Source organism: Eptatretus burgeri, chromosome 12 (assembly GCF_056783735.1).
Source record: "Eptatretus burgeri isolate ZD-2024b chromosome 12, Ebu_testis_v1, whole genome shotgun sequence".
NCBI classification, from domain to species: Eukaryota; Metazoa; Chordata; class Myxini; order Myxiniformes; family Myxinidae; genus Eptatretus; species Eptatretus burgeri.
Window position 1 is genome coordinate 43716132 of NC_140972.1, and position 25000 is coordinate 43741131.

General features: G+C 43.1%; 1 protein-coding gene across 8 annotated transcripts in view; it reads left to right on the forward strand.

Annotated features, from left to right (window-relative positions):
- Positions 1-25000, forward strand: part of HERC1 (HECT and RLD domain containing E3 ubiquitin protein ligase family member 1) — a 964782-nt gene that overhangs the window by 287957 nt on the left and 651825 nt on the right. For all 8 annotated transcript variants that reach the window (XM_085850311.1, XM_085850306.1, XM_085850308.1 and 5 more), the window contains 10 exons: positions 1-90; positions 638-768; positions 10833-11035; positions 11961-12072; positions 13924-14058; positions 14188-14289; positions 15132-15305; positions 15981-16286; positions 20198-20263; positions 20521-20646. The exon at positions 1-90 is cut by the window's left edge and continues 93 nt beyond it. In XM_085850311.1, coding sequence (XP_085706437.1) covers positions 1-90; positions 638-768; positions 10833-11035; positions 11961-12072; positions 13924-14058; positions 14188-14289; positions 15132-15305; positions 15981-16286; positions 20198-20263; positions 20521-20646 — 1445 coding nt within the window. The remainder of the gene's footprint in view (positions 91-637; positions 769-10832; positions 11036-11960; positions 12073-13923; positions 14059-14187; positions 14290-15131; positions 15306-15980; positions 16287-20197; positions 20264-20520; positions 20647-25000) is intronic.

Below are 25000 nucleotides of genomic sequence, written 5' to 3' on the forward strand. Positions count from 1 at the left end.
GTCGCTTAAACGGCTCCCTGGGACTGCTGGACATTGTAGATGATTCAACATTTCACCGTGTTGAGCTGCAGAATTGCTACCGCATCAATGGTATGTCTGGGCTCCTAGCTCCGAGCTTCGAGCTTGGTTTTATTCGAGATTGTTTTTTTTGTCGTCGCCCCCCCCCCCCCCCGCCTTCCAAACACAGATGTACGATACTTTGTAAAATGACATATAACTATTTCTCCAATGTTGCTGTTGCAGGAACTGTCTGTCTAGTGTGATTTCAAGTACTTTAAGTTGCTATTTTTTGTAATTTTTCTTTTTGAGAATTTTTTGGAGGTTGTCCTACTAAATTTCTTCACAACTAAACCATTCAATATTTTGGTTGTTTCGTAATTTACCCTGCTTTAATTGCATTGAAATTGTACTCAGAATTTATTTTGCCTCTTAAACTTTCTAGAAATACTTTCCTCGAACTTGTCAACCACTTCTGGATGAATGACTCATGACCACTGAATTGCATCCACATTGTGCAATTTTTTCCCATTTTTTTATTTATTTATGGGTTCATTTGTCTCCTTTTTAATCAAGCAGCCGCTTGGTATATAATGATTGGTGATTGCTCTGTTTGTTTTTGTTTTGGATTTTTTTCCAGTCTCTGTACAGTGCATCACCTGGTTCTCTGTGGACAAGCCATTTGCTGTTGGGTTTGCCGATGGGAAGATTCTGATTGCCACAAGGGATCCTTGTGAAAAGCAGAGCGTAGTTTTAATTGACGCGTATCAGGTATGCATGGCATGACTGAAACTGTGCTTTATTTTATTTATTTATTTTTTCTCAGCTGGAGTAACATCATTACCCTAATAGAGCAAGACTGTTAGTTATAGGAAAAGGGTTCTATGGTGCATTCTGCTTAAGAGTAGGAGGGATTATGAAGTTATTTTGTTGTTACCTTCACCACCAAATGTAGACAGAGGTTATGTTTTCACCCCTGTCTGTCTGTTTGTCTGTGAGCAAGATATCTCAAAAAGTTATAGACCGATTCAGATGACATTTGGTGGGCAGGTTTGGTGTGTGACAAGAACAAATTGTTTCGATTTTGGTGAATATCTGCATTTGAATACAAGAATTTTTAAAGTGATTCTTCACCATTGAGAGTTAGGGCCAAAAAATGACATATAGCACGATATCTCAAAAAGTTTCGGACGGATACGGACGAAACTTAGTGAAGAGGTTGGGTTTGTGATGAGGACGAATTGATTTGATTTTGGTTAAGATCTGGATCTGGATACTATCATTTTGAGCAATTCTTCACCATTGAGAGATAGTGCCAAAAACGATATGTAGCATGATATTTTAAAACTTTGTTGACGAATTCGGGCGAAACTCGGTGGGTGAGTTGGATATGTGACAAGAACAACCTAATTAGATTTTGGTTAAGGTCCAGATGCACATCTGGCCTATCAGAGAGATGCATACCGTACAATGTTCAAGTTGGCCAAGGTATGCCCTCTACTAAGTGCCATTCTAGTTGTTAATGTTATTTTGGTTACTGCCTTTTCATCTACTCATTCAATGCTGGTAACACAGCTGAAAATGTATATAGTTAATTAAGGGTAAATAAAATGTGTATGTGTGTATATGTATGTATTATATGTATGTATGTATGTATGTATGTATGTATGTATGTATGTATGTATGTATAAATATATAACGAAAATTGACCCTTAAGGGTTTAATTCTTTGAATAGATTAAAAAATAAATTGTATACAAAATTGGGGCTCGTGAAATAGCTCGTACTATTACACTGAATGGATCATCACACAATAGGACAAAAGGAACAATATATCTTCATTTGCACATTTTGATTTGATTTATCATAAACCCCAAATTAGGCCTCACAATATATTGTTTGGTAGAGCCTTGTCTTTCCCCTCCATCCCTTTGTATTTTACACTTATTCTTCCTTTGTATGCCACACAAGACTGTGTGGTTAAAAAAAATTGTGGCTGTGCCACCATTGTGCCACCAAAATTGTGGCTGTGGCTGTGTAAAAGAAAAAAAATTGCCACCCAGGATGTGGCTGTGCCAATGACACAATGCTCTCTGCAGGATATGGCAGCAATTTGGAATCTGTTCAGGGTGCCGGCGATAGCTCGCCTTCTTTAATGAATGGGACACAAACAAAAGAGAAGTACAAGCAGATACCGCAGCATCATCCACTTCCTAGTGGAAGTCGTTTCTGAAAGAGGATTCATTTTCCAACAAGATAATGATCCAAAACATACTTCCAATATAATAAAACAGTATTTGAAGAACAAGGTTACAGCTGGTGTGCTCCAAGTGTTAAAATGGCCATCCCAGAGTCTGGACGTGAGTCCCATTGAGGTCCTGTGGGATTATCTTGTAACATAGAAAAACAAGAGGAACCAAACTAACTTAACAGAACTGTGGAATGTACTCCAGAATACTTAGCACAATATTGCTGTAAGAGTGCACATACAGACAGCATGGTAAAAGATTTATGGCACTAAAGGCAAAGGGTGGACACAAACTATTGACTGATACCATATAGTGACACACTTCTTGTTATTTACTTCAGCAGTTTGTTTTCTATGCAATTTTATAAACGCTGTTAATTTACAGTAACAAACACATATAACTGTTATCACTGACAATTTGATTAATTTACCTTAAAGTATTCATTGAAAAAACCCCAACTTTTGCATGCTGCTGTACTTATAAATTAGCAAGTTGGTGTGATCCATGTGTTTGTGCAGGTTAGAACATTTTCTGTAACCAGGGACCCATTATAATGAAGTTGACCTGTTTTTATCCCCCGCCGCGTGGCGGAAGGGGACATTGTTGTCACCCAGGTCATCCGTCTGGCTGTCCGTCCGCCTGTCCGTCCGGCTGGCTGGGCGTCAACATTTATAGCTGTGAGTGCGATAACTCATAAACTGTTCGCCATATCGATTTGAAATTTGGGTCAGACATGTACCACCTGAAAAGGAAGAACCCTATTGATTTTGGGCGTGGCCGGATCCAAGATGGCCGACTGGTTCAATGGCAGGGGATTCCCCATCTCTGATTATTATCCCCCGCCGCGTGGCGGAAGGGGGATATTTTGTCACCTGGGTCGTCCGTCCGTCCGGCTGTCCTTCCGTCCTTCCATCCGTCCGTCCGGCTGGGGGTCAACATTTATAGCTGTGAGTGCGATAACTCATAAACTGTTCGCCATATCGATTTTAAATTTGGGTCACATGTGTACCACCTGAAAAGGAAGAACCCGATTGATTTTGGGCGTGGTTAGATCCAAGATGTCTGACTGGTTCAATGGCGGGGGATTCCCCATCTCTGATGTGTATATTTTTATGTATGTTGTGAAGGATGGCATAGTTGACATAGGGATTACATAGAAAGCATCATTCATATGCATCGCCTCTGTAAATCCAGGCAAGTTAAGGACGGGTTGGGTGAGAGGGTGGGAGGTTAAGGTGGGGGTCGGGGTAGGAGAGCTTAATTGCTCTGTCGCTGTCCCTGTTGTGGCTTTGAAAACCTCCCTGCAACTCTTGATGGTTGAAGGGGCGCTGTGATTCCAGATGATACACGCGGCATCGCCATGGTGGCGGCTGCATGCCGAGTGATTGGCTTTGCCGATCTGGAGGCAAATGATGCTGAGGGTTTGGCCATGGGCGGTGTGGGGTTAAATACATGGTTCACACAGTCCTTGAATCTTCTTCTTCCTCTTTCGGCTTGCTCCCATTAGGGGTCTCCACAGCGGATCAACCGTCTCCATTTCGCTCTATCCTCCACATCTTCCATTGACACTCCAACCACCCGCATGTCCGCCCTCACCGTATCCATGAACCTCTTCTTTGGCCTTCCTCTTCTCTTCCTGCCTGGCGGCTCCATCTTCAACATCCTTCTCCCGATATACTCTGCTTCCCTCCTGTGCACATGTCCAAACCATCTCAATCTCGCCTCTCTCACTTTGCCTCCAAACCGTCCTACCTGCGCTGTCCCTCTAATATACTCATTTCTTATCCTATCCATCCTCGTCACTCCCAACAAGAATCGCAGCATCTTTAACTCTGCCACCTCCAGCTCCGCTTCCTGTCTTTTTGTTAGCGCCACCGCCTCCAAACCATACAACATAGCTGGTCTCACTACCTTCTTATATACTTTCCCCTTCACTCTTGCAGCTACCCTTCTGTCACAAATCACTCCTGCAACTCTTCTCCATCCACTCCATCCTGCCTGCACTCTCTTTTTCACTTCTCTCCCACACTCTCCATTACTTTGGACAGTTGATCCCAAGTATTTAAACTAATCCACCTTCCCCACCTCAACTCCTAGCAACCGCACCATACCACCACCCTCCCTCTCATTTACGCACATGTACTCCGTCTTACTCCGACTGACTATCATTCCCCTTCTCTCCAGTGCGTACCTCCACCACTCGAGGCTCGCCTCAGCCTGCTCCCTACTCTCCCTACAGATCATGATGTCATCCGCGAACATCATAGTCCATGGGGACTCCAGTCTGATCTCATCCGTCAACCTGTCCATCACCATTGCAAACAGGAAAGGGCTCAGAGTTGATCCTTGGTGCAATCCCACTTTTACCTTAAACTGGTCCGTCATTCCTACAGCACACCTCACCGCTGTCAGACTGTCCTCATACATATCCTGCACGATCCTCACATACTTCTCCACCACTCCCGACTTCCTCATACAATGCCACAACTCCTCTCTTGGCACCCTATCATAAGCTTTCTCTAAATCCACAAACATACAATGTAACTCCTTCTGGCCTTCCCTATACTTCTCCATCAACATTCTCAAAGCAAACATTGCATCAGTGGTGCTCTTTCCTGATATAAACCCATATTGCTGCTCACAGATCGTCACCTCTCCTCTCAACCTCGCTTCCACTACTCTTTCCCACAACTTCATGGTGTGGCTTAACAACTTTATCCCTCTGTAATTTCCACAGCTCTGCACATCACCCTTATTCTTGAAAATCGGAACCAGTACACTTAATCTCCACTCCTCCAGCATCCTCTCACTTTCCAAGACTTTATTAAACAATCTGGTAAACAACCCCACTGCCATCTCTCCTAAGCACTTCCATGCCTCCACTGGTATACCATCTGGGCCAACCGCCTTTCCACTTTTCATCTTCTTCATAGCAGTCCTCACTTCATCCTTACTGATCCACCCCACTTCCAGATTCACTATCTCCACCTCTTCCAACCTTCTCTCTCTCTCATTTTCTTCATTCTTCAGCTCCTCAAAGTACTCCATCCACCTTCTCAACACACTCTCCTCGCTCGTCAGCACATTCCCATTTGCGTCCTTTATCACCCTAACCTGCAGCACATCCTTCCCAGCTCGGTCCCTCTGTCTTGCCAATCGGTATAAATCCTTTTCCCCTTCTTTTGTATCCAACTTCTCATACAGCTCGTCATATGCCTTTTCCTTGGCCTTTGCCACCTCTCTTTTTGCCTTTCGCCGCCACTCCTTGTACTCCTGCCTACTTTCTTCATCTCTCTGACTATCCCACTTCTTTTTCGCCAACCTCTTCTTCCTTATACTTTCCTGTACTTCCTCATTCCACCACCAAGTCTCCTTATCTTCCTTCCTCTGTCCAGATGTCACACCAAGTCCCTTCCTAGCTATCTCCCTCACAACTTCTGCTGTCGTTGCCCAATCATCCCACCCATCTTTACCACCATCCAACGCCTGTCTCACCTCCTCCCTAAATTTCACGCAACAGTCTTCCTCCTTCAGCTTCCACCATCTGGTCCTTGGTTCAGCCCTCACTCTCTTCCTCAACCTCACCTCTAAAGTCATCCTACAAACCACCAATTGATGCTGTCGAGCTACACTCTCCCCTGCCACCACCTTACAGTCACTAATCTCTTTCAGGTTGCATCTCCTGCTCAAGATGTAATCCACCTGTGTGCACTTTCCTCCACTCCTGTATGTCACCCTGTGTTCCTCCTTTTTCTTGAAATACGTATTTACCACTGCCATTTCCATTCTTTTTGCAAACTCTACCACCATTTGCCCTTCCACATTTCTCTTGTTGAGACCGTACCTACCCATCACCTCCTCATCCTCTTTATTCCCTTCCCCAACATGCCCATTGAAATCTGCTCCAATCACCACTCATTCATCCTTGGATACACTCTCCACCACTTCATCTAACTCACTCCAGAAATCTTCTTTATACTCCATCTCACACCCCATATGTGGGGCATATGCACTGATGACATTCATCATCACCCCTTCAATTTCTAACTTCACACTCATCACTCGGTCAGACACTCTCCTCACCTCCAATACCCTCTTGACATGATCTTCCTTCAGGATTACCCCGACACCATTTCTCCTCCCATCCACACCATGGTAGAACAGTTTGAAACCACCTCCAATGCTCCTAGCCTTACTCCCCATCCACTTGGTCTCTTGTACACACAGTATGTCCACCTTTCTTCTCTCCATCATATCAGCCAACTCTCGCCCTTTGCCAGTCATCGTCCCAACATTCAGAGTTCCAACTCTCACCTCCACACTTCTACCCTTCCCCCTCTCCCACTGCCTCTGGACTCGCCTTCCCAGTCTCGTTCTCCTCCTTCGCCCAGCAGTAGCACAATTTCCACTGGTACCCTGCTGACCACCGGTACCGGTGGCGGTCGTTGGTAACCCGGGCCTCGACCGATCCGGTATGGAAATTCGTTTTGTTGTCCGCATAATGATTTGGCATAGGTTTTTACGCCGGATGCCCTTCCTGACGCAACCCTGGTCGCCTCTTACGACACACAGGGATATGGTACACCTATTCTAACCGGAGCATACACCGGGCCCAGTACAACTGGTACTCATTTCAGACAGTCCTTGAATCTCCTGGAAAAATGAGACTATGACTGCAAACCATGATAATAGGCTGCACACGGGCGTTGGCAATGAGTCGGGCCAGTTGGAGTGGAGTTGGAGTTTAGAGTATTCAGAGTCGGGTGAGTTGAGTCAGTCAATCCAGTTGAAGTTGAAGTCCGTGCACAGTTGGTACCTCTCTAAAGTCGGGAGCATTGACATACATATTTCCAACTCGTATTTGCGGTTGTTGGAGAGCCATTCATTGATGTGACCAGAGAGCTGATCCCCCATGTTGCCATTCATTCTGAAGACCTGCCCTGCCATATCCTTGATGACCTTGGTTTCTTACCATTGTGTGTGAATGGGAGATTGTGTGCTTGTGGCATCTTAGATTTCTATCTCTGGAGTTAACGGTGTATTTATTATAGCACGGCGACATCGCGCTGTTATATAATTGGCTATTCTGTCCTGTGTCTTCTGTCACACTTATTGTTGGGTGTGATGTGGGTGGAGATTGCCGGGTGGATTGTGGGAAGAGATTGTCGGGTGAATTGAGGGCAGGGTTAATGCGGAAGAGCGATGCTTTTTGTGCTGAATTGTTTTCTGTGTGACGCCGGAAGTCGATTTTCTGAGCAGGAAGTGATAATCTTCCTGTTCCGTTAGTTGGAGACGCGCAGCGTTGTAACTCTTGTTAACCTCCGCCACCGAAGATCGGAGGTTACTGCTTTCACCCCTTTCTGTTTGTTTGTTTGTTTGTTTGCTTGTGAACAGTATTGCGGAAAAAACTCCTCGACGGATTTCGACGAAACTTGGTGGGGGGGGGGGGTGTTAGGTATGGTCCAAGGATCATGCCATTAGATTTTGGACTTGCCCCCCCCCCCAAAAAAAAATTGTAAGAAAATTTTTTTTTTTTTGCATTTATACATGTTTTAAGTGACTTCCAACCACCCCCCCACCCCAAAAAAAATGTTGGAGAAAAGAACTATAACTCTCAGCACTGTTGACATCATATTTAATGAATAAGATATAAGGTTCACTTGAGTGACCCAGCAGTATTGGCGGCGGAGGTTTTGCACTCTCCCGAGTGCTCCCCCTCTAGTTCTTCATTGTTTTTCACCGGAAGTGTTTTTAAAACGTCTTGTGGAGGTGATTTCTTCCTCTTTTTTGGTGACAGAAGTGGTTATTACAGCGTGGCGACATTAATATAATTATAATTGTTATATAATTGCCTATTTTCTGGCCTGTGTCTTCTGTCACGTCTTCTATCACACTTATGGCCGCGTACGTCCCGTTGATCTGAGGGCTATAAGTAGAAATTTGTCCAACGTCACAACTCTTCCCATCATGCATGCTAATTAACCGTGTCTACATTTAAATTTTATAACTGCAAAATTGTTTCATAATTCTTAACCTTCTACTGCCCCCAGCCGCGCGATATCGAAGTATTCGCTTCTTGTTTATTTTTCTTTTTAAATTTATTTCTGTTTTTCATCCAGGGATTCTCCATTTGCATTCCCTTGTGTGTCTTTAATAAATCTTTATTTCTTAAAGTACGGCTCCAAGTATTTTCACCTTCAGGTAACATTTGATGAACATTTGCGATTGGTGTTTGAGCTTTCAATGTAGAAGGCAAGATGTAAAACGCCAAGGGGGTAGTCTAATCATTGAAAGAATATGATTAAGCAATATGATTCAGCAAGCAACATCCCAACACAATATGATCCGCTAATATGAGGTCCATCTAAAAAGTAACGGGACTGACTTCACAGAAATTTTATTCCCAAAAATATATTGAAATCACAGCTTGTCCACTTCAAAATAGTTTCCCTCCAGTCTCACACACTTGTCCATCTTTTTCTTCCACGCTTCGATGCACCCCCGGAAGGCTTCTTCTGGAATCCTCCGGAGCTCCGTTGTCACAGCCCTTTTGATGGCCTCCACATCAGGAAATCGGGTCCCTTGATCACCCCCTTGAGCTTGGGGAATAGGAAAAAAATTACAAGGGGCCAAATCTGGCGAATACTGGGATTGCTCCAGAGTTGGCACGTTCCTCTCCGCAAGAAATTGTCAAATGCTCAGGGTAATGTGAGCAGGGGCGTTATCATGGTGGAGCATCCAGGCGTTGTTCTCCCACAGATCCCAGTTGTCCCGGACTGATCTCATGAGGTGCCGGAGGATCTCCTTGAACACATATTGATTCACTGTTTGACCCTGTGGTAGAAACTCGAAGTGGACGATGCCCTTGATGTCAAAAAACGCGATGAGCATCACCTTGACCTTCGACTACGACATCCTTGCTTTCTTTGGTCTTGGTGATTCCGGACTTTTCCACTGATGACTCTGCCATTTGGTCTCGGGATCGTATTCTAATATCCATGATTCATCGCCAGTAATGACTCTCCCGAGCAGGCCTGGATCGTCCTCGAGGCGCTCGATACTCTCTTGACAGACAGTGACTCTTTGCTGTTTCTGGTCCTCGGACAACAGCTTGGAGACCATCTTTGCACACACCTTGCGCATTTCAAGATTTTCAGTGATGATGCTCCAGACAGTGTCCTTGTTGATGGAAAGTTCCTCAGCAATCATCCACACCGTGAGTCGACAATCTGCATGCACCATCTGGTTCAGCTCGATGTTGTCCGCCGTTCTTCTCGTTGAAGGTCTTCCAGACTGTGGATTGTCTTTAACCTCCTCCCGTCCCTCTTTGATCCTCTTGTGCCATTCAAATGCACGTGTACGTGACATCTTTCTTCCCTGTAGACTTGCTGCAGCATTGCGAAGAATTCGGAAGGTGTTTTGCCAAGCTTGGCAAGAAGCTTCAGATTGGCTCTCTGCTAACAACTCATAGCGCGAGGACTCAGACTAGACAATGTGTAAAGCACGACCTGTAAAAAATCACACAATGAGCACAGTCAACCATCACCAATCATATAAATTGCTGGAATCTAGCGAATAGAAAGACTGTGATACAACCCGTTCATTCAAGTTGTGTAAGTGGAGCACACAGCAGGCTCAGTCCCGTTACTTTTTCGACGGACCTCGTATACATGGCAAAAATGGGATGGTATAAAAAGTGGAAAGGACAACCAAGGTGAGCGGACAACATTGACATGGCATGCATAAACCGCCACAAAGCTTGACCACGTCACAGGACTCCTCCACCGCCTCACTACAAAATTTGGGCGCTCGATACTCTCTTGATACACCACCTCACCACAAAGCACCACACACACCCATCCACAACTTCCACCTGCTCGTCCAAAAAACACACGACCAGCTTGCCAGCACATTCAATCTATCCACTACCCAGAGAATCTGGAAACGAGGGGCACCAGACAGAAGTACATGAGCAGGAAAATATTTTTAATAGCCACAACATCATACCAGTTGTGATGTATGAAGTATCAGAACCATAATGATGTGTGCATAGCTTTATCGTAGCACCCAAACATTTCCATGCTTTGGCACATGGCCAGAAATGAGCCATGAATCTAATGTAAAAATGGCTGCTGGAAAATAGTCACCAGTGGCTATGTATTCTCTTTCCAAGTTGTTTCAAATTGGTGGAGTAGAACTGAGCACTAATCATTTTGTTGGCTGTGCCTTTTGTATTACACAATACACCTTCCTTTCTTTTTGTGTCAGCAATGTTAATGATTTTGTTTTACAAGGATATTTCTGGTCTATTGATTACCCTTTGCTGGATTACTGGAAATAGGGTGTGGAGGATGTGATTGTTGAGGAATGGGGTCATCGTATATACTAGAGCTGTTAGGGAATGGCCACCTGAGGCTAAGTCTGCTCTTTCTATCTGTGAAAAACATTCTTATGAATGTACGTGGTGACTGTTGCACCAATGGCATTGTGTAGGGTAATAGCTGTGGCACATTGCCTGGAAGGCATTTTTAAGGCACATTAAGTACTGTATGCATATTTTGAGGGTTTCCTTCTATCTCTCTGACAGGATGCAGTGACACACGTTCACTGGGGTCCACTTGGCGAGCTGCTGTTGAGCTGTGCAGCGAGAGATGGTTCTATAAAGGTGTGGGGCCAGCAGGCCACCGTGTGGTGCTGCCTACATCTGCTTCCTCATCCAGCTGCTGTCACCACCATAGCATGGTGTAGTCTGCTTGGAACAGGGAACCAGCCCAATCTTCTACTAGCCTCGTACGTGTCGTTCAACCCAAGAAGTCCTTTGGGGGGGGGGGTGGGTGATAGTCGACTGACTGCCTGTATATTTTTAACAGATGCTGAGAAGGATGTGTATATGTTGGGTTTCTTTTTCACACATTTTCTCCTTTAAACTTCAGTTTTATAAGTGTAAATTTTGATCACCCAGCATCTGTTATTGTTCTTATTAGCATCGGCCCATCTTCGGTGGGCAATGTAAAGTGGTGATATTTCCATAAAGTGATACTTTCTCCTGGAACACACTGTACACTTGAAAAATAATTGGGATATAATGTAACCATATTTGGCCTTGCTGAACCATACTGTAATGTTTTTGAGATGTAAAATGCAACAAAAATATAATTTTCCACAAAGTGATGTGTCTTCTGGGACACGCTGTACACCTGAAAATTATTTTTGGGGCTTTATGTAGTCTATTCAGGCTGTGGATAATTTGTTTCTTCTCATTTTACAGTTTTCAAGTACGGCCTTGTTTAGTAGTAAGTGGTGTATTGTTCCGTATCATCCTCTCTTACATCGCTTCTGTTGTACCTCTTGGCCTCCTTGTTGTGTAAGGTGGTGGGACATCATTTCTGTGATTATTCCTATCCAAAGTTTGTGTGTTGTTGGTGGACATGTTATTGGTCTATACGTGTGAGGTAGTTGGGTTTTTCAGATTTTGGGATGAGGAAAGTGTTACCCTCTGTGAGCCACTCATCCATTTGCTCCTTTTGGATAGGTTTGTGCATAGTGATTGTGGAGAGCATATAGTTGCTTTGCAGAGATTAACCTTTGCTTTTTCTATATATTTTGCAGAAATTAACCTTCTGCAACTTCTGTACCAAGTTTTAGCAATAACTTTCACTTTGTTTAGAGTGGTGCAGTTTCTGGTGTTTTCATCGAAATGTCTCATGTTTTGCAGAGGCTGCCAGAATGGTCTGGTTTGTGTGTGGACCGTGCCTCAGCCAAAAGCAGCACTGGATCAGTCCTGTGAGAGAGAACATGATGGCTCAGAAGATACTAATGTAACCAAGGTGTGAAGGCTCGTTGCTTATTTGGTTTATACAACAGTTAACTCTGTCTGTCGCTGTTGGTCCAATTATTGATTTATTTATTCACTAGCGGTTCTTTCTATACAATTATAAAAGTGCTAATAACACACTTGTACATTTGTCATCTAAAGGACAAATACATTAGGAAACATCAGAATTGGTAGACAATGGGCAAACAACAGTACATGGGTGTTTGGACCGAAGGTTTTAGAATTGAGCTGTGTGCCAGATGGGGATGCCAAATCGGCAAAAACGTGTTGCATACCATTTAAGCACAAGATAATTCATTTAAATTGGTTGTATTGAAACTTTATGACATAATAAATAAATAAATTAATAAATTTGAGTTTCCTCACAAGGAACTTCAACGCTCAGCTTGACGCCATAGAAACCAAGTCTTTTAAGATTATCGGATTCTCCCACGATGAAGCTGAGTCTATGGGCCTATCACTTCGTCATCACAGACAGGTCGGTGGTCTCTTTGTGTCTGTGTTCGACCGACTCCTTTCTGGTTTTGCGCCCTCTGCTCTTTCCATGCCTTGTCCCCCCCCCCCCACCCCAAAGGTTTATGCAGGACACACGGTCCATCATTAACCCCCTTCTGGTGAAACTAGTAAAATCCAGGATCACTGTTCACCTCCACTCATTTGTTCCTCTTTTTTTCTTGCCTGTGGAACAAACTTCCACATTCTCTTCAATCCCATTCTTCCTTCCAGGACTTCAAAACTGCGGTTCATCACTTTGTCAGATCGTACCCAATCCAAAACCATGATATTTTCTACCCTCGTTTACCCTTCCCCTCTCTCCATCTGAACTCCACCCCAATCCCTCCTTTTTTCCAAATTTCCAGTTTTCCTTCCTTGGAGTTTCCCTCTGTATCCATCTTGTCAGCCCCATGAATCCTGTCCTTCCCCCCATTTTTCCTCGCACCTATTTCTTGTTTGCTTCCCGACCTTGGCTTTTAACTCTGCTGTTAGTGTTTCCCTCCTCTCTCTACTGTTCCTTTTGCATCCTGTTTTGCGTGTTTTGCATCCTTTTCTGCGTCCTGTTTTTGTCTGTTACATCCTGATCCGTTCAGTGTACTATCTCTTCCACGAGCCTCGACTATGTATGCAAAAAAATAGCAGGAAGAGGCCATTTAGGACATCAACGCTGTGCCATGTTTGCTTACTTATGATTGTTTGTCCGTGATCTGTTCTTTAAAATGCTGAGCGTCAAGCAAGGAAGAAGCACATACTGTTCTTAATGTCTTTGGTTTGACTTTTCAATGGTCAGCTTCAAACCACTAACCCCCCAGTCTCAGAGTGGTCGCTCTTAACCATTGCACCACCGAATAATATTTTTCACCTGCCAGGATTGAGCTCGCTCATACATTTGTATCCAGCTATGACTTTAAAATGAGCATGCATTAAAAATATATCATCGAGGGACTTGTTCATATATTGCATGAAAAGCAAGGACACTTGCAGACAAGGGGTCAAATTTCACAAGCATGTGGTACTTGAATACTCAAGTCACATCATATTGAAGCTTTCATCTAACACTTGCCATGCGTTGTCTGTGATGCTGTGATGTTCTGTTCGTTCCACTTCCTTTGTGACGGTTCATTCAGTGTGTTGGTTGCTCTTGTATGGCACTTGCGTCTCAATGTTCCACTTTGTGTGACATCAAATGGATTGCCATGTTGTACGCTGTGCTGATATTATATACCAGATGTAATAATTTGGAATTTTGTCAGAGAAAGAGGATTTGTTCTCTTCTTTAGTGACAATGCAATATCCTATCAATATGTCGAGTTGATGATGTGAGGAATGTTGTTTTGTTCCACTCAAGAAATGGGAAGCGGCTCGGTGCTTGAAGCGCCTCAATGGGCACATTACTGCTGTGAGATCACTCGTGTTTAGCTCTGAAGGAATGATCCTTGCATCTGGAGGTCCGAGTGGACTCGTGAACATCTGGTCTCTTCTGGTAGGTCTTTCACCTTAAATGCAATGAATCGCATCTGCAATGGAGTATACGTATGCCATGTGTATAATCAGTGTTGCATTGCATCCAATTTGTTTGAAAATGTTGCACGTCATTGTTTTGGCCTTGCAGGATGGCTCAGTGTTGCAGACTGTAACACTCGGATCTGGTTCAGTTACTGGAATGGTTTGGATTCCAGACATTGGAATAGCCACGTGCTCTAGCAGGTCAAAGGTAAAGCACATGGAGACCTTTTACTAGCCTTTCCATATAATTTGTCAGGAAACTACATAATTCCGTTTGCATGCTTCGATTCAAAGGATTCACTGTTTTTACATGTGAATGCATTTAGCACACCAGAGTTCATCGGGACATGCCCCGGCTTATAGCAGCAACGCTTGGATCATCATTTTTGTCTTTATTACAGGCATTCATGGTTCAACACCATAACAGTCGGAAAATTATATAAATACGATTGTCTAATTTGATGTACACAAACAATGCAATTAAATATTTGCTTACATTTATGAGTGCAGTTCTTGATCAAAATTTTGAACGTGCTTTTAGTCTTTTTGCTCATTGGAGTTTGAAACCATTTTTGTTGGATGGTTCGCTTTATCTATTTAATTATGCATATACTGTATTAAATAAATGTATTGTCATGCGAATATGATTTTAATAACGGTAGACACATTTTAATGTTTAAGCAGTATTCGAATGAGCATATGCCTTTAGCTTTTAACTGCATCATCCTGATCGTTGCTAATGATGAAATTTTGCTTCGATGTTCTGAGTGTAGTTGAACACATTTGGTTTATTCCCTCTGAGCACAATCCAGTAGCACACCCGTCTCCAGACTTTTGCATGTGGAGTATAGAAGAATGCTCTTTCGTTTATTCATGCACCACCTGAACCCCGCTCCCCCCGCCCCTCAATGCAAAACCCCCAACCCCTTCTCGATGAATCAGCATTCCCACGGCATGTTTGTTTTTCCAGAAATTTGTGTATTCAAACAAAATGTCCTTTGCACTTGTGCTTTCTGAGCCCTTTTCTGCCACGTTTCCCACACGGCACAGGATGTTCTTGTGCTGTGCTGTGGCCCAGACTGGACAACAAAGAACCAAGTGATGTCCACGTGTCGCATGGCACTGCGGTCTCAAGGCATCATCGGCCTGCACACGACCCCATGTATGCGTGCCCTGCTAGAATGTCTACCGATTATGCTGCAAGAACAGTACCTATACGAAAAGGTGAAAATAGTAAATATTCCACCTCTCGGTGGCATTTGTGATGCACTTTCTGATGTTTCACTTGTGAGACTGATAGGAGCATTTGCGATAAAAAGTGGTTGTTGTAGCTTTCTGTGAGGAAGATAAGTCCATGTGGTTTGTAATGATTTTCTTCATAATTAGAGCTGAATAATGTATTCATTGGCATATCGCTAAAAAACAAAATGCAATTTTCCAACAATTTTTTTGCAATGCTTAAATACTTTAGGTGATGCCTAAACATGGATGTGGCATTTGGCTATGATGACAGCACTGTTGCAGACTGATAAACTCACATTCACTTCCAGCAGTTTCTGCCAGCTTGTACTGTGATGAGAGGGTGATGCACTTCTCCAATTAGAATATTGCGATGTCAGAAAACAGGTGCTCTCAGCCAGGCCTGTGCTGTGCTCCTGCTGATGGCAGTGGGGTGCCTTGTTAAGCCTACAATGTCAGGTCTCTGACAAATGAGCCTCTTGAGAACTGAGAGACAGCTGCAGATTGTGCAAGTTTTGAGAGAGAGAGACTGTTGGGATAATGAGCACTGATTTTATGGTGAAGTGAATGAAATTTAAAGGGATATTAATAACCTCAAATGCAAGCCTTCATTTTCCTAAGTGTACCCTCGGTGCTATCACTCTCATTCCCTTACCCCAGATGTTTGTTGCTGCTGGAGAACAGCTTGTGCACAGCCCTTACATGCAGTGTCTTGCCTCTCTTGCTCTTGGCCTGGGTCTTGAACAAGTGCTCTGCAAGCCTGCATTTCCTCCACACCACTGCTGCCTGTCCAACACCAATGTGGAAGGCTCAAGGAGTCCCATCAATCCGGAGTGGGCTTGGTTTGCAACTTATGTAACAACTGTTAAAGCGGCAGAGGCTCTTGCACAGGGCACGGCCTTCCCGGATTCTTTTGTGGTTCCACAACTCGAAAACCTTTCCTCGGATGAATATTTCCAGCCTTTGGTAATAGTCTGCAACACTCCAGAAATATTATTGGAGGATAGGGTTTGACAAATAAAATAAAGAGATTCATTAGTAAACGGGGTTATAACTAAGATTTGCACCAAACTTGTGATTGACTGCACCCCACTCCCCACTGCTCCACCCATAACTTCCTTTCTTCTGTGAGTGAAAGTAATAAAGTTTCTCCCAGGCCAAGGTAGAATGGTCCAGCACCAGCAAAACTCAGCAGAATTGTTCGTCATTTTTGATGTAGTCTCCATCCAGATAATGCACATTTTCTTCCAGTGCTCAGTAAATTTCCTTTTTCCATGAGAAAACTAGAACTGGACTCGGTAGAGCGCATAGTCTTACCTCGCGCGCTAATTCTGAACAAAAAATGGTAAATTTTTTTTTTGGTTTATTTTGGTTTTTGGTAAATAATTCGCGCGCTAATTCATTGGTAAATGAACATGCTACTATTTTGGCCTATATACCCATATCATCCATGTACCCTATTATGTCACATACATTCCCATTATCCTTAGCTTTATTGATTATTGATTGGTAATTAGGATATTTTAAAAAACACTTTTGTGCACATTAAGGCTATATTGCATCAATGAAGGTGAAGATGAAAAAAAAAATTCAAACTATGTTCCCCATCACCAGTTGACCATATAATTTCTTTGAAGTACATGGTCTGGATTGGGTAAACCTTCTGGGTGTCACAACCTGCCATGCTGGACTCAAGATCGGGTTTCCAAACATTGGTGAAACAGCACGCTCCAATGGTAACCGGAGTTCATTGCTTCATTCATAGGGAAGCTTTGGTGTCAAAAACATTGCCTGACCAACTGATCGCCATTTTCAAAGGTGTGGTGAAGGTGGTGAATTACATCAAATCATCGGCTCTGAACACTAGGCTGTTCAAAAGATTTTGCCGAGACATGGGTTCCGACTTTGATGTGTTGCTGTTCTACACTTCTGTATGGTGGTTGTCAGCAGGGAATGTACTCAACAGAGTTTTTCAATTGAGAGAGAAGTTGGATTCATTTCTGCAGGCTCAAGGGAAATAGGCATTCCGAAATGTGCTGACGCAGTCAAATTTAGGACTTCGTATGTTGTCGATATTTTTGGAATATTGAACAAACTGAATCTTCAGCTGCAAGGGAAAGGTGCAAGTCTTTTCTCACACCAAAGCATCATCAAGTCTTTTCTTGACAAATTGGTACTCTGTATCATAAGAGTTTACGGCAAAATTTTTGGTCCACTTTCCAAATGTGGATGCCATGCCTGGTGTGGGTGGGGGAAGGAAGCCATTCGATCATTTATGGAACCTATGGGACGAATTCCAACAATACTTTCCGGAAGTGGACAGGACAAGGGATTGGTTATCTTTCATCAGGAATCCTTTCACAACATATGTTAACAGTGTTCCAGAGGATCTGCAGAAGGAATTCTTGGGTCTGAAAAATGATTTTGCAGCTCAAGACGTGTACCAGCAGTCGACCATGGTGAAATTTTGGGCCAGCATGACCGGGAGTTTCCCAAATCTGTCAGCACACGCAGTCAGATTTCTTTTGCCATTTGCATCAACTTTATGTGTGAGACTGGATTTTCATGTTTGGCACACATCAAGTCCAAACAGGAATCGGCTTGCAGTGGAAAGTGATATTCGTTGTGCATTATCAAGTCCCACTCCAAACATTGAAAAGCTTGTCATTGAGATGATAATTCAAAAATCTGTCAGTAAGAAATAAATTTCAAACCAAAATCTTTATCTACTCTTTTTTTAATCTTGTGGTCCATGAAAATTATTTGATTGGCCTGGTGGTCTGTGGACTGAAATGAGTTGAGAACCACTGCTTTCGAAGGACATGGAAGGAGCACATAAATTATATATAGCAATATTTATTGAAGCAATATAAGGATATCTTGTGATTCATTTCTAAATGGTCACTAGTTTTGACACCAGTACAAATTTTTATTGTGGACCCTGGGCATCAAAAAGCTACATGTATCAAGCAAAAAGTTTCAAATGGAGCACCTTGCTGCTATTAGAGCATTTAAATTGCATCAGATGTGGCAATAAATGCAAATCGTTGCTCCCAGCTTGCCGGCTTGATGACAGAAGATGCCATTTGCATTTTTTCAACCTCCATTCCGACCCTGTTTGGAATCCCATGTGGGCACAGGCATCTTGTGTATAAAAGTACATGGAAGGAACATACAAGCTTGACACACGGATAAGACGGATGCTTCTCCTTTTAGTAATAGATGAATGCCGTCATGGTTCAGAAAGGAGACCCTTTAAGAATAAATTGACAAATATCAAATGAAGACTAAACCTGCTGACAATGTGCGTTGCAATCACATGAATTCCTGTACTACTGGCGACATGTTTGTTGTATTTTTCGTTCTCTTTGAAGTTTCTTCCCTTCTCAAAAAGTTTCAAAGCCACAAAGATGACTTATTTTCCAATGAAATCAGGAAACTTTTATCGCAAAATTAGTAGCAAAATCATCATGAGAAACAAAGAAGTGTTCAAGCACAAAGTATATGAGCAGGAGGGCAAAGAAGGAGAAGACTTCTGCATGCTTATTTCACAAGTGAGAATGATGAAACTTGAAGAAAACTGCTGGTACATAGTGCTTTCTGCTATTCGTAATATTGCTTGGTGCGTATTCACAAATCATTTGGGTTTATATGTCAACACACCTTGTGAAGCACAAGGAAACTTGAGATTAGAAGCAATGGTAAGTTGGAGGGGAAGGGGCATAGGGTTTTACTGTTGTTGCTGTTGCTTCAGCCGCTCCAGGATGCAACGATTTATCCAATGGTATGTTCAATTAGGCCATCTCCGGCTGCAGTCGAGGGAATTTGGTTGTGGAGTGGGCAGCGTAGCGAATGTATTCTGAACATTTCAGTGTGTAACAGATAATCCATTTTGCACTCAGATCACACTGTCTTAAGTGGGAGATGGAGAAACACGGCCAACCTTCTCAATTCTGCAAATATCATCATTGGATGCGTTTTTTTTGTTTGATTGTTTTAGTTGAATTCATTGATTGGATTTGTTTGGCTGTATGCACACCATGCATATTAATTTTTATTTTTTGCATCAGCCTTCTAACGACATGCTGTTCTGGCACATGCTCCCATACCTGACCTGACCTTCTAACAAAGCTTTTGTGAAAGTTTTTCCTTTTAAATTAGATTTGATTACAATTTGAAAGGATTTCGGTGGGACTTTCTAAAGTGTTTATTTCCCTTAGAGTTTCCAGTCGAGTCATACAGATTGTCCAGGCAGGTGGCTGTTTTAGTTGACAGGCAACAGCATTAGCGTGGAAATGAGTGTGGCTGCTGCCCAACAGACCACCCTTTTTCTGGAAGCTATCCTTTTAAGTGACCTGACATTGATAAAGTGTTTGCTGACAGCGTCTGTCTAATCTGCCCCACAATCTGCTATTCCTGCAGCAGTTGAGGAGTCCATTTGCTTTTTCTTTTTTTTATCTGCCTAAGTAAAGAATGCTTGGTAAGCAGCTTGTGTAAACGATGCATGGTAATTGCAAGATAAACATTGACCTTTTAAGCAAATTGTAAAGTTCTCATGTGTTTGTTGGCCCCAGCTCACTGGCTGCATTTTTTTTTTCGGCAAATCTGCAGCAAAAGCAAGTTTAACCCTAATTATCGACTTATTTATTCCTCGGTCAGACTGTGCATGGGTCCAATAACGTTGGTTTCGGAAGAAAATCTGCAAATGATTTGATGCTTTCCTGCAATCTATCATAACATTTGCTTGAAAAGAATGTTTTTTGGGGGAGGGGTGGGGGGGGGTTGCAAATCCAAACAGATTTGAAGTCTTCCAAGCCCGTGTGAAATTGCATTTATGTCTTTCCTTCTTGCTGTTTGCAATGTTGCCTCATTTTCAGGACAACAGCAAATGGAGTTCTTCCATGGATGAGCAGATCATGGCTTGGGCAACTGCCAGGCCTGAGGTGAGCGGCTTAGAATGTATCACAACAGCTAAAATACAAAAGTGCTGTGAAATTAACCAGGATTTCTTGTGGTCATCTTCCAGGCTTTGGGAGGGAGATTTGATTTTTTTTAATAGGGATATTTGGCATGGATTTTGAGTACATTCATTAGCAGGTCTTTGTTTTAAACTTCCAGCTGGTGAAGCTGGAGAGTTAAATGTTGAACCTGCTTAAAGGTTCCTTCACCTTCCAAGATCCCATCTCTCGTCTGTTTGTAGGACTGGCAACTCGGAGGGAAATGTGACGTGTATATGTGGGGCGGAGGGAGGCATGGTCAGCTGGCTGAGGCTGGCCGCAGCATCCTGGTGCCAACCCCCGCATCCTCTTTTTCCCAAGCGCAGCAGGTGCGACTTAGAGGAGGCATGGCAATTGAAAAAGCTATTGCATGTCATTGGGAAACAATGAGGGTCACAGTTCATCAAATGTCTTTGACAATATTACTGATTCATATGGTGAAAGAGATTGTGAAGCCTTACAGAATGCAAGTGCAGGGAAGTGAAAATGTTGGTTTGGCACCTGTGAAATTGAGAGCAAAAAGCTTCATATTGCACCTTAGAAATTGGTAGACCTCCAACAGGTAGCAATTCATGAACAGCAACATTTTCTCTCACCCATCAGCCTGTTTGTCTTTTCTCTATCATCAGTTCAAAAGAATGCACAAAACAAAATAATATTGGTGCTGCTTGTTTCAACATTTCAGTTTTAAACGTGTTAAAAAGATTTTTTTTTTTAAACCATCACCATAATCATTACTTGAGACTTGAAGCACTTCATCACTGCTTACCCTTTTTGTGATTGTGTCGGCATTTGTTTGAATAAAAACTTATGGACTGCCCTCTTAATTGTGAGGTTGCATTGGGTGTTATTGGGAGATGAAGGTCGAAATGTTATTTTTTTAATGCAGAAAGAAATCAAATTTGTCCATGTGGTCACTATTGAACTCTTTTCTTTTTAGGTCATCTCTACCATCATCTTTAGGTCAGATGACCTAATAAAGCCGGACCAAATGTCCGTCATCCGTCGTACGTCCGTCCGTACATCAACAATTTTTCTTTCCGATCTTGATGAAACTTAGTATGTGGGTAGAGGTCGATGAGTGTTGCAAAACGAAATAACTTTTGTCCGGGTTCAAGGTCTGGGTCAAGGTCACGAGGTCACGTAAGTTATAAAAATCGCTATTTTCAAAACCTATCTTGTCTGCCATTCTACAAGATATTCGGCAACTGTTTATTGATTATGATAGTAAAAAATATTGTCTTGTATCTTAACCGGACAGATTTTTGAATTTCCGTCCCGTTTGGCCGCCACGTAACCTGGAAGATGGTCAAAAACACCTCCCGGTACAAAAAAAACTTTTTACTTCTGATCTTGATGAAATTTGGTATGTGGGTAGAGGTCGATGAGTGATACCCAATGACATATTTTTTCCCGGATTTGAGCTCAGGGTCAAGGTCACGAGGTCACGAAAGTTGTGAAAGTCGCCATTTTCAAAACCTATCTAGTCTGTCATTTTAGGAGATATCTGGCAACGGTTCATCGATTATGATAGTAAAAAAACATTATAGAGATGACCGTCACCCCCACACGGGGGTAATTTTTTTCTTTCGGTTTTTTTTTTTTGTATACAGTCTTGACTCATGGAAGAGCTAGAACACACAACGGAACAGGACAAAACATAACAGAAGGAACAGCAGGAATAGGGGAAAATGCCAAAAGCAGGGCATTGGGAGAAAATTGATGGAGACGAACAAATAAGGAATGCATGTAACGAGGGGTAGGGGATAACGCAAGGAGTGGACAATATAGATACAGAAGCAAAGTTTTGTGAGGGGTGTCGGTGGTTTAATGTGTGGAGAAAAGATCATGGATTTTGATGGGGTATGGTTTGAGATGGTGGAGAACAGCTGTCTTGAAGACCTGGAGGGAAGAATGAGATTAAAGAGAGTGGAAGTTGGTTCTACAGGTGGGATTCTGGATTTTGGGAGTTTTATGATGCCTGAGAAGGGCAAAGCACCCAGCGGACAATGGGTGCAAAACCAGAGAGGATTCGTAGCCCAATAAACTCAGCTTCATCGTGAGAGATTCCAATGATCTTTAAGGCCATGGTTTTCACGGCATCAAGCTGATCAAGGTGTGAGGCAAGAGCACCCGCCCAGAAGGGAGATTCTATCAAGCTGCGGATGAAAGCTTTGTAGATGGATAGGAGTTCAGGTGTGTCTAGGAAGGACTTTACATGACGGAGGATGTCCAGTCGGCAACTGGCTTTTTGAGGCCAACTTTGAAATGTTGTTTGCCCTAGAAATATTATGTCTGAGAGAGAGGCCCAATTGTTTGAGTGACTGAACTTCTTCAAGACGGATGTTGAGAAAGTAGATGGGAGGGTTTGATGTACGGTCCTTTCGGAGAGGGAGAGAGAGTTGAGATTTGTCAGGATTTAAATCTCGGTCTAAAGAGAGGGAAGAGGCTGCTACCTCTCTGTCTGAAGGATCAGGAATGTCATGGCAGAGAGTGGAGTCATTAGGAAAGATATAAAGAGGATTTTTCCAGAGTCAGAGAGATCATTGAAGAATATTAGGGGTCCAGACTTGGCCGAGAACACTTCCTTGGGGCACTCCTGCCTTGACAGGGAGAGGAGATGAAAGGATTCCGTTGAGAGCCACATGTTGGCTATGAGAGTGGATAAGGTCAGTAACCCAAGAGTGGAGTTGGCCTTGGATTGCCATAAGCAGAGAGTTTGGAGAGCAAAGTGGGAAGTCAGACTATATCAAAAGCATGAGTTTTGGCCAGAGAGATGTCCCTGATTTCATGTCTGAAATCGAAAGCCTCCATCCATTGTTACGAGAGTTGAAACAACATGTTCATAGTTAGTGGGGCAGATAACAGCATTTTTAAGAGGAATCGTGCAAATGATGATACAAGCATCAAATTTGGCACATTTGTTCTCTAGGGGATTCTAATCAAATCTGCCTGATTGGCCATTTGAAAATCCAAATTTTTCAAAATTTGGATTTTCAAATGGCCAATTGGGCAGATTTGATCAGAAAGACCTGCAGAACAGAAATGCCAAATTTGATGCTTGTTTCATAATTTGCACGATTTTTCTACTAGCAACTACACTAAGTAGAGTGACCTGCTCTGAATCTGAATTAATGAGCTGAGAGGGGGTCATGTGAGAAAAGGAATGATTTTTGTCAACTTCGATGATGGATTCCATGATCTTGCTGAGTATTTGAAGTAAGCTACAGGTCTGTAGTTCAGGGAATCCATTTTTGCACCTTTTTTTGTAAAGCGTTGTTTTAGGACCACAAATCCCCACAAGGACGCCAATCTCCAGGTGTATTTTTGGGTACCATGTGTCGCAGTGAAGTCCAACTGCTGGACGATGGTATGATTATCCCACGTTGTAACAAAGTCGAACTACTGGTGGGAGATATATAATTTCCCAGGTGCTAGTCAGGGAGCACGTGTGAAAACAAGGAGTCCCGTGGTCTCGATATGATGCGTGATCTGGTTATTGATGCGCTGCATTGTTACCGATAGGTGTGTTTTGATCAGAAAGTCATAAAGTACTTTCTGAAATGGACATGTGACGTGTATGAAAGCCACATGGTATTCAGCGACTAAACGATGGATGCATTACTGAGAACACTCAGCCGTGTTAAGGCATCTAAGAGACGGCAATGTTTTGATGTCTACGAGCAGATTGAAATGATGCAAAAAAATCCGCACCCAGGATGGAGTATCTGGTGTCAATAATAGTACCTCAATTATCATTGGAATCAGCTTATTGGACACAGCTACAGCAACTCCTTGGGCATGGTAACCATCAGAGCGACCAGACCAATAGTAGGTGTAACCACCCGCCATGATCTCGCCACTATCCGATCTCTGAACCTCAGAGAGTGCTGCAATGCCGATGTTCAAACGCTTGAGTTCAGATGATGACAGAGACAGGTGATCATCCTCTCTTAGGGGCATTACATTTCAGCACCCACCCGAAGGGACCGTCTCAGGTTAACCCAAGGAGATGCCGTCTGGTGGACAACACCTCAGCTCCACCCCGACACACACTACCGCAATTTGACCTGGGAAAATTACCCCATGGTTTTCCTCCTATCATCAAATAGTGATGGTCCCGAATGCTTTGTCCCAATCCCATTATCCGGTGAGCTGCCTTGCTGAGGGCAGCTGCACAGGAGGTACTCCAACGAAGTGGGTTTTCAATTTTCTTTGCGTTTTTCTTGTGTTTTGTGGAGTGAAAGGTTTTACGGTGGCCAGAGTGCAAATCTTTCGACCAACCTCCTCCAAAAAAAGTAACCCAACTGCAGGAGGACGTCCGCAGTCACAGTTGGGCACTAGATATGGATGGCCATTGGCTCACAAGGAGCTCCTCCACCCTTTGACAGAATTTGTTTTTAATCCTGCTGGGTGTCCATATTATACACCGTCCTCACCAGGAAACCTGGTGTGGGAGATGGTTTAGTCACCGACAACACGACCATGAAACAGGTTTACATGGTACCTGGAGCAAATCACAGATCTAATCTGCCTGAATTGCTTTTGCCATTAACCATGTAATCCTCACCACCTGCAGTTGGGGAGTATGCTGGGGAGTTGATAGGGCACATGCTTTTGATGAATCGAAATCGCCTTTCACATTGCCTTTCAGAAAATATGATCATGTAAGAGCATAAACGC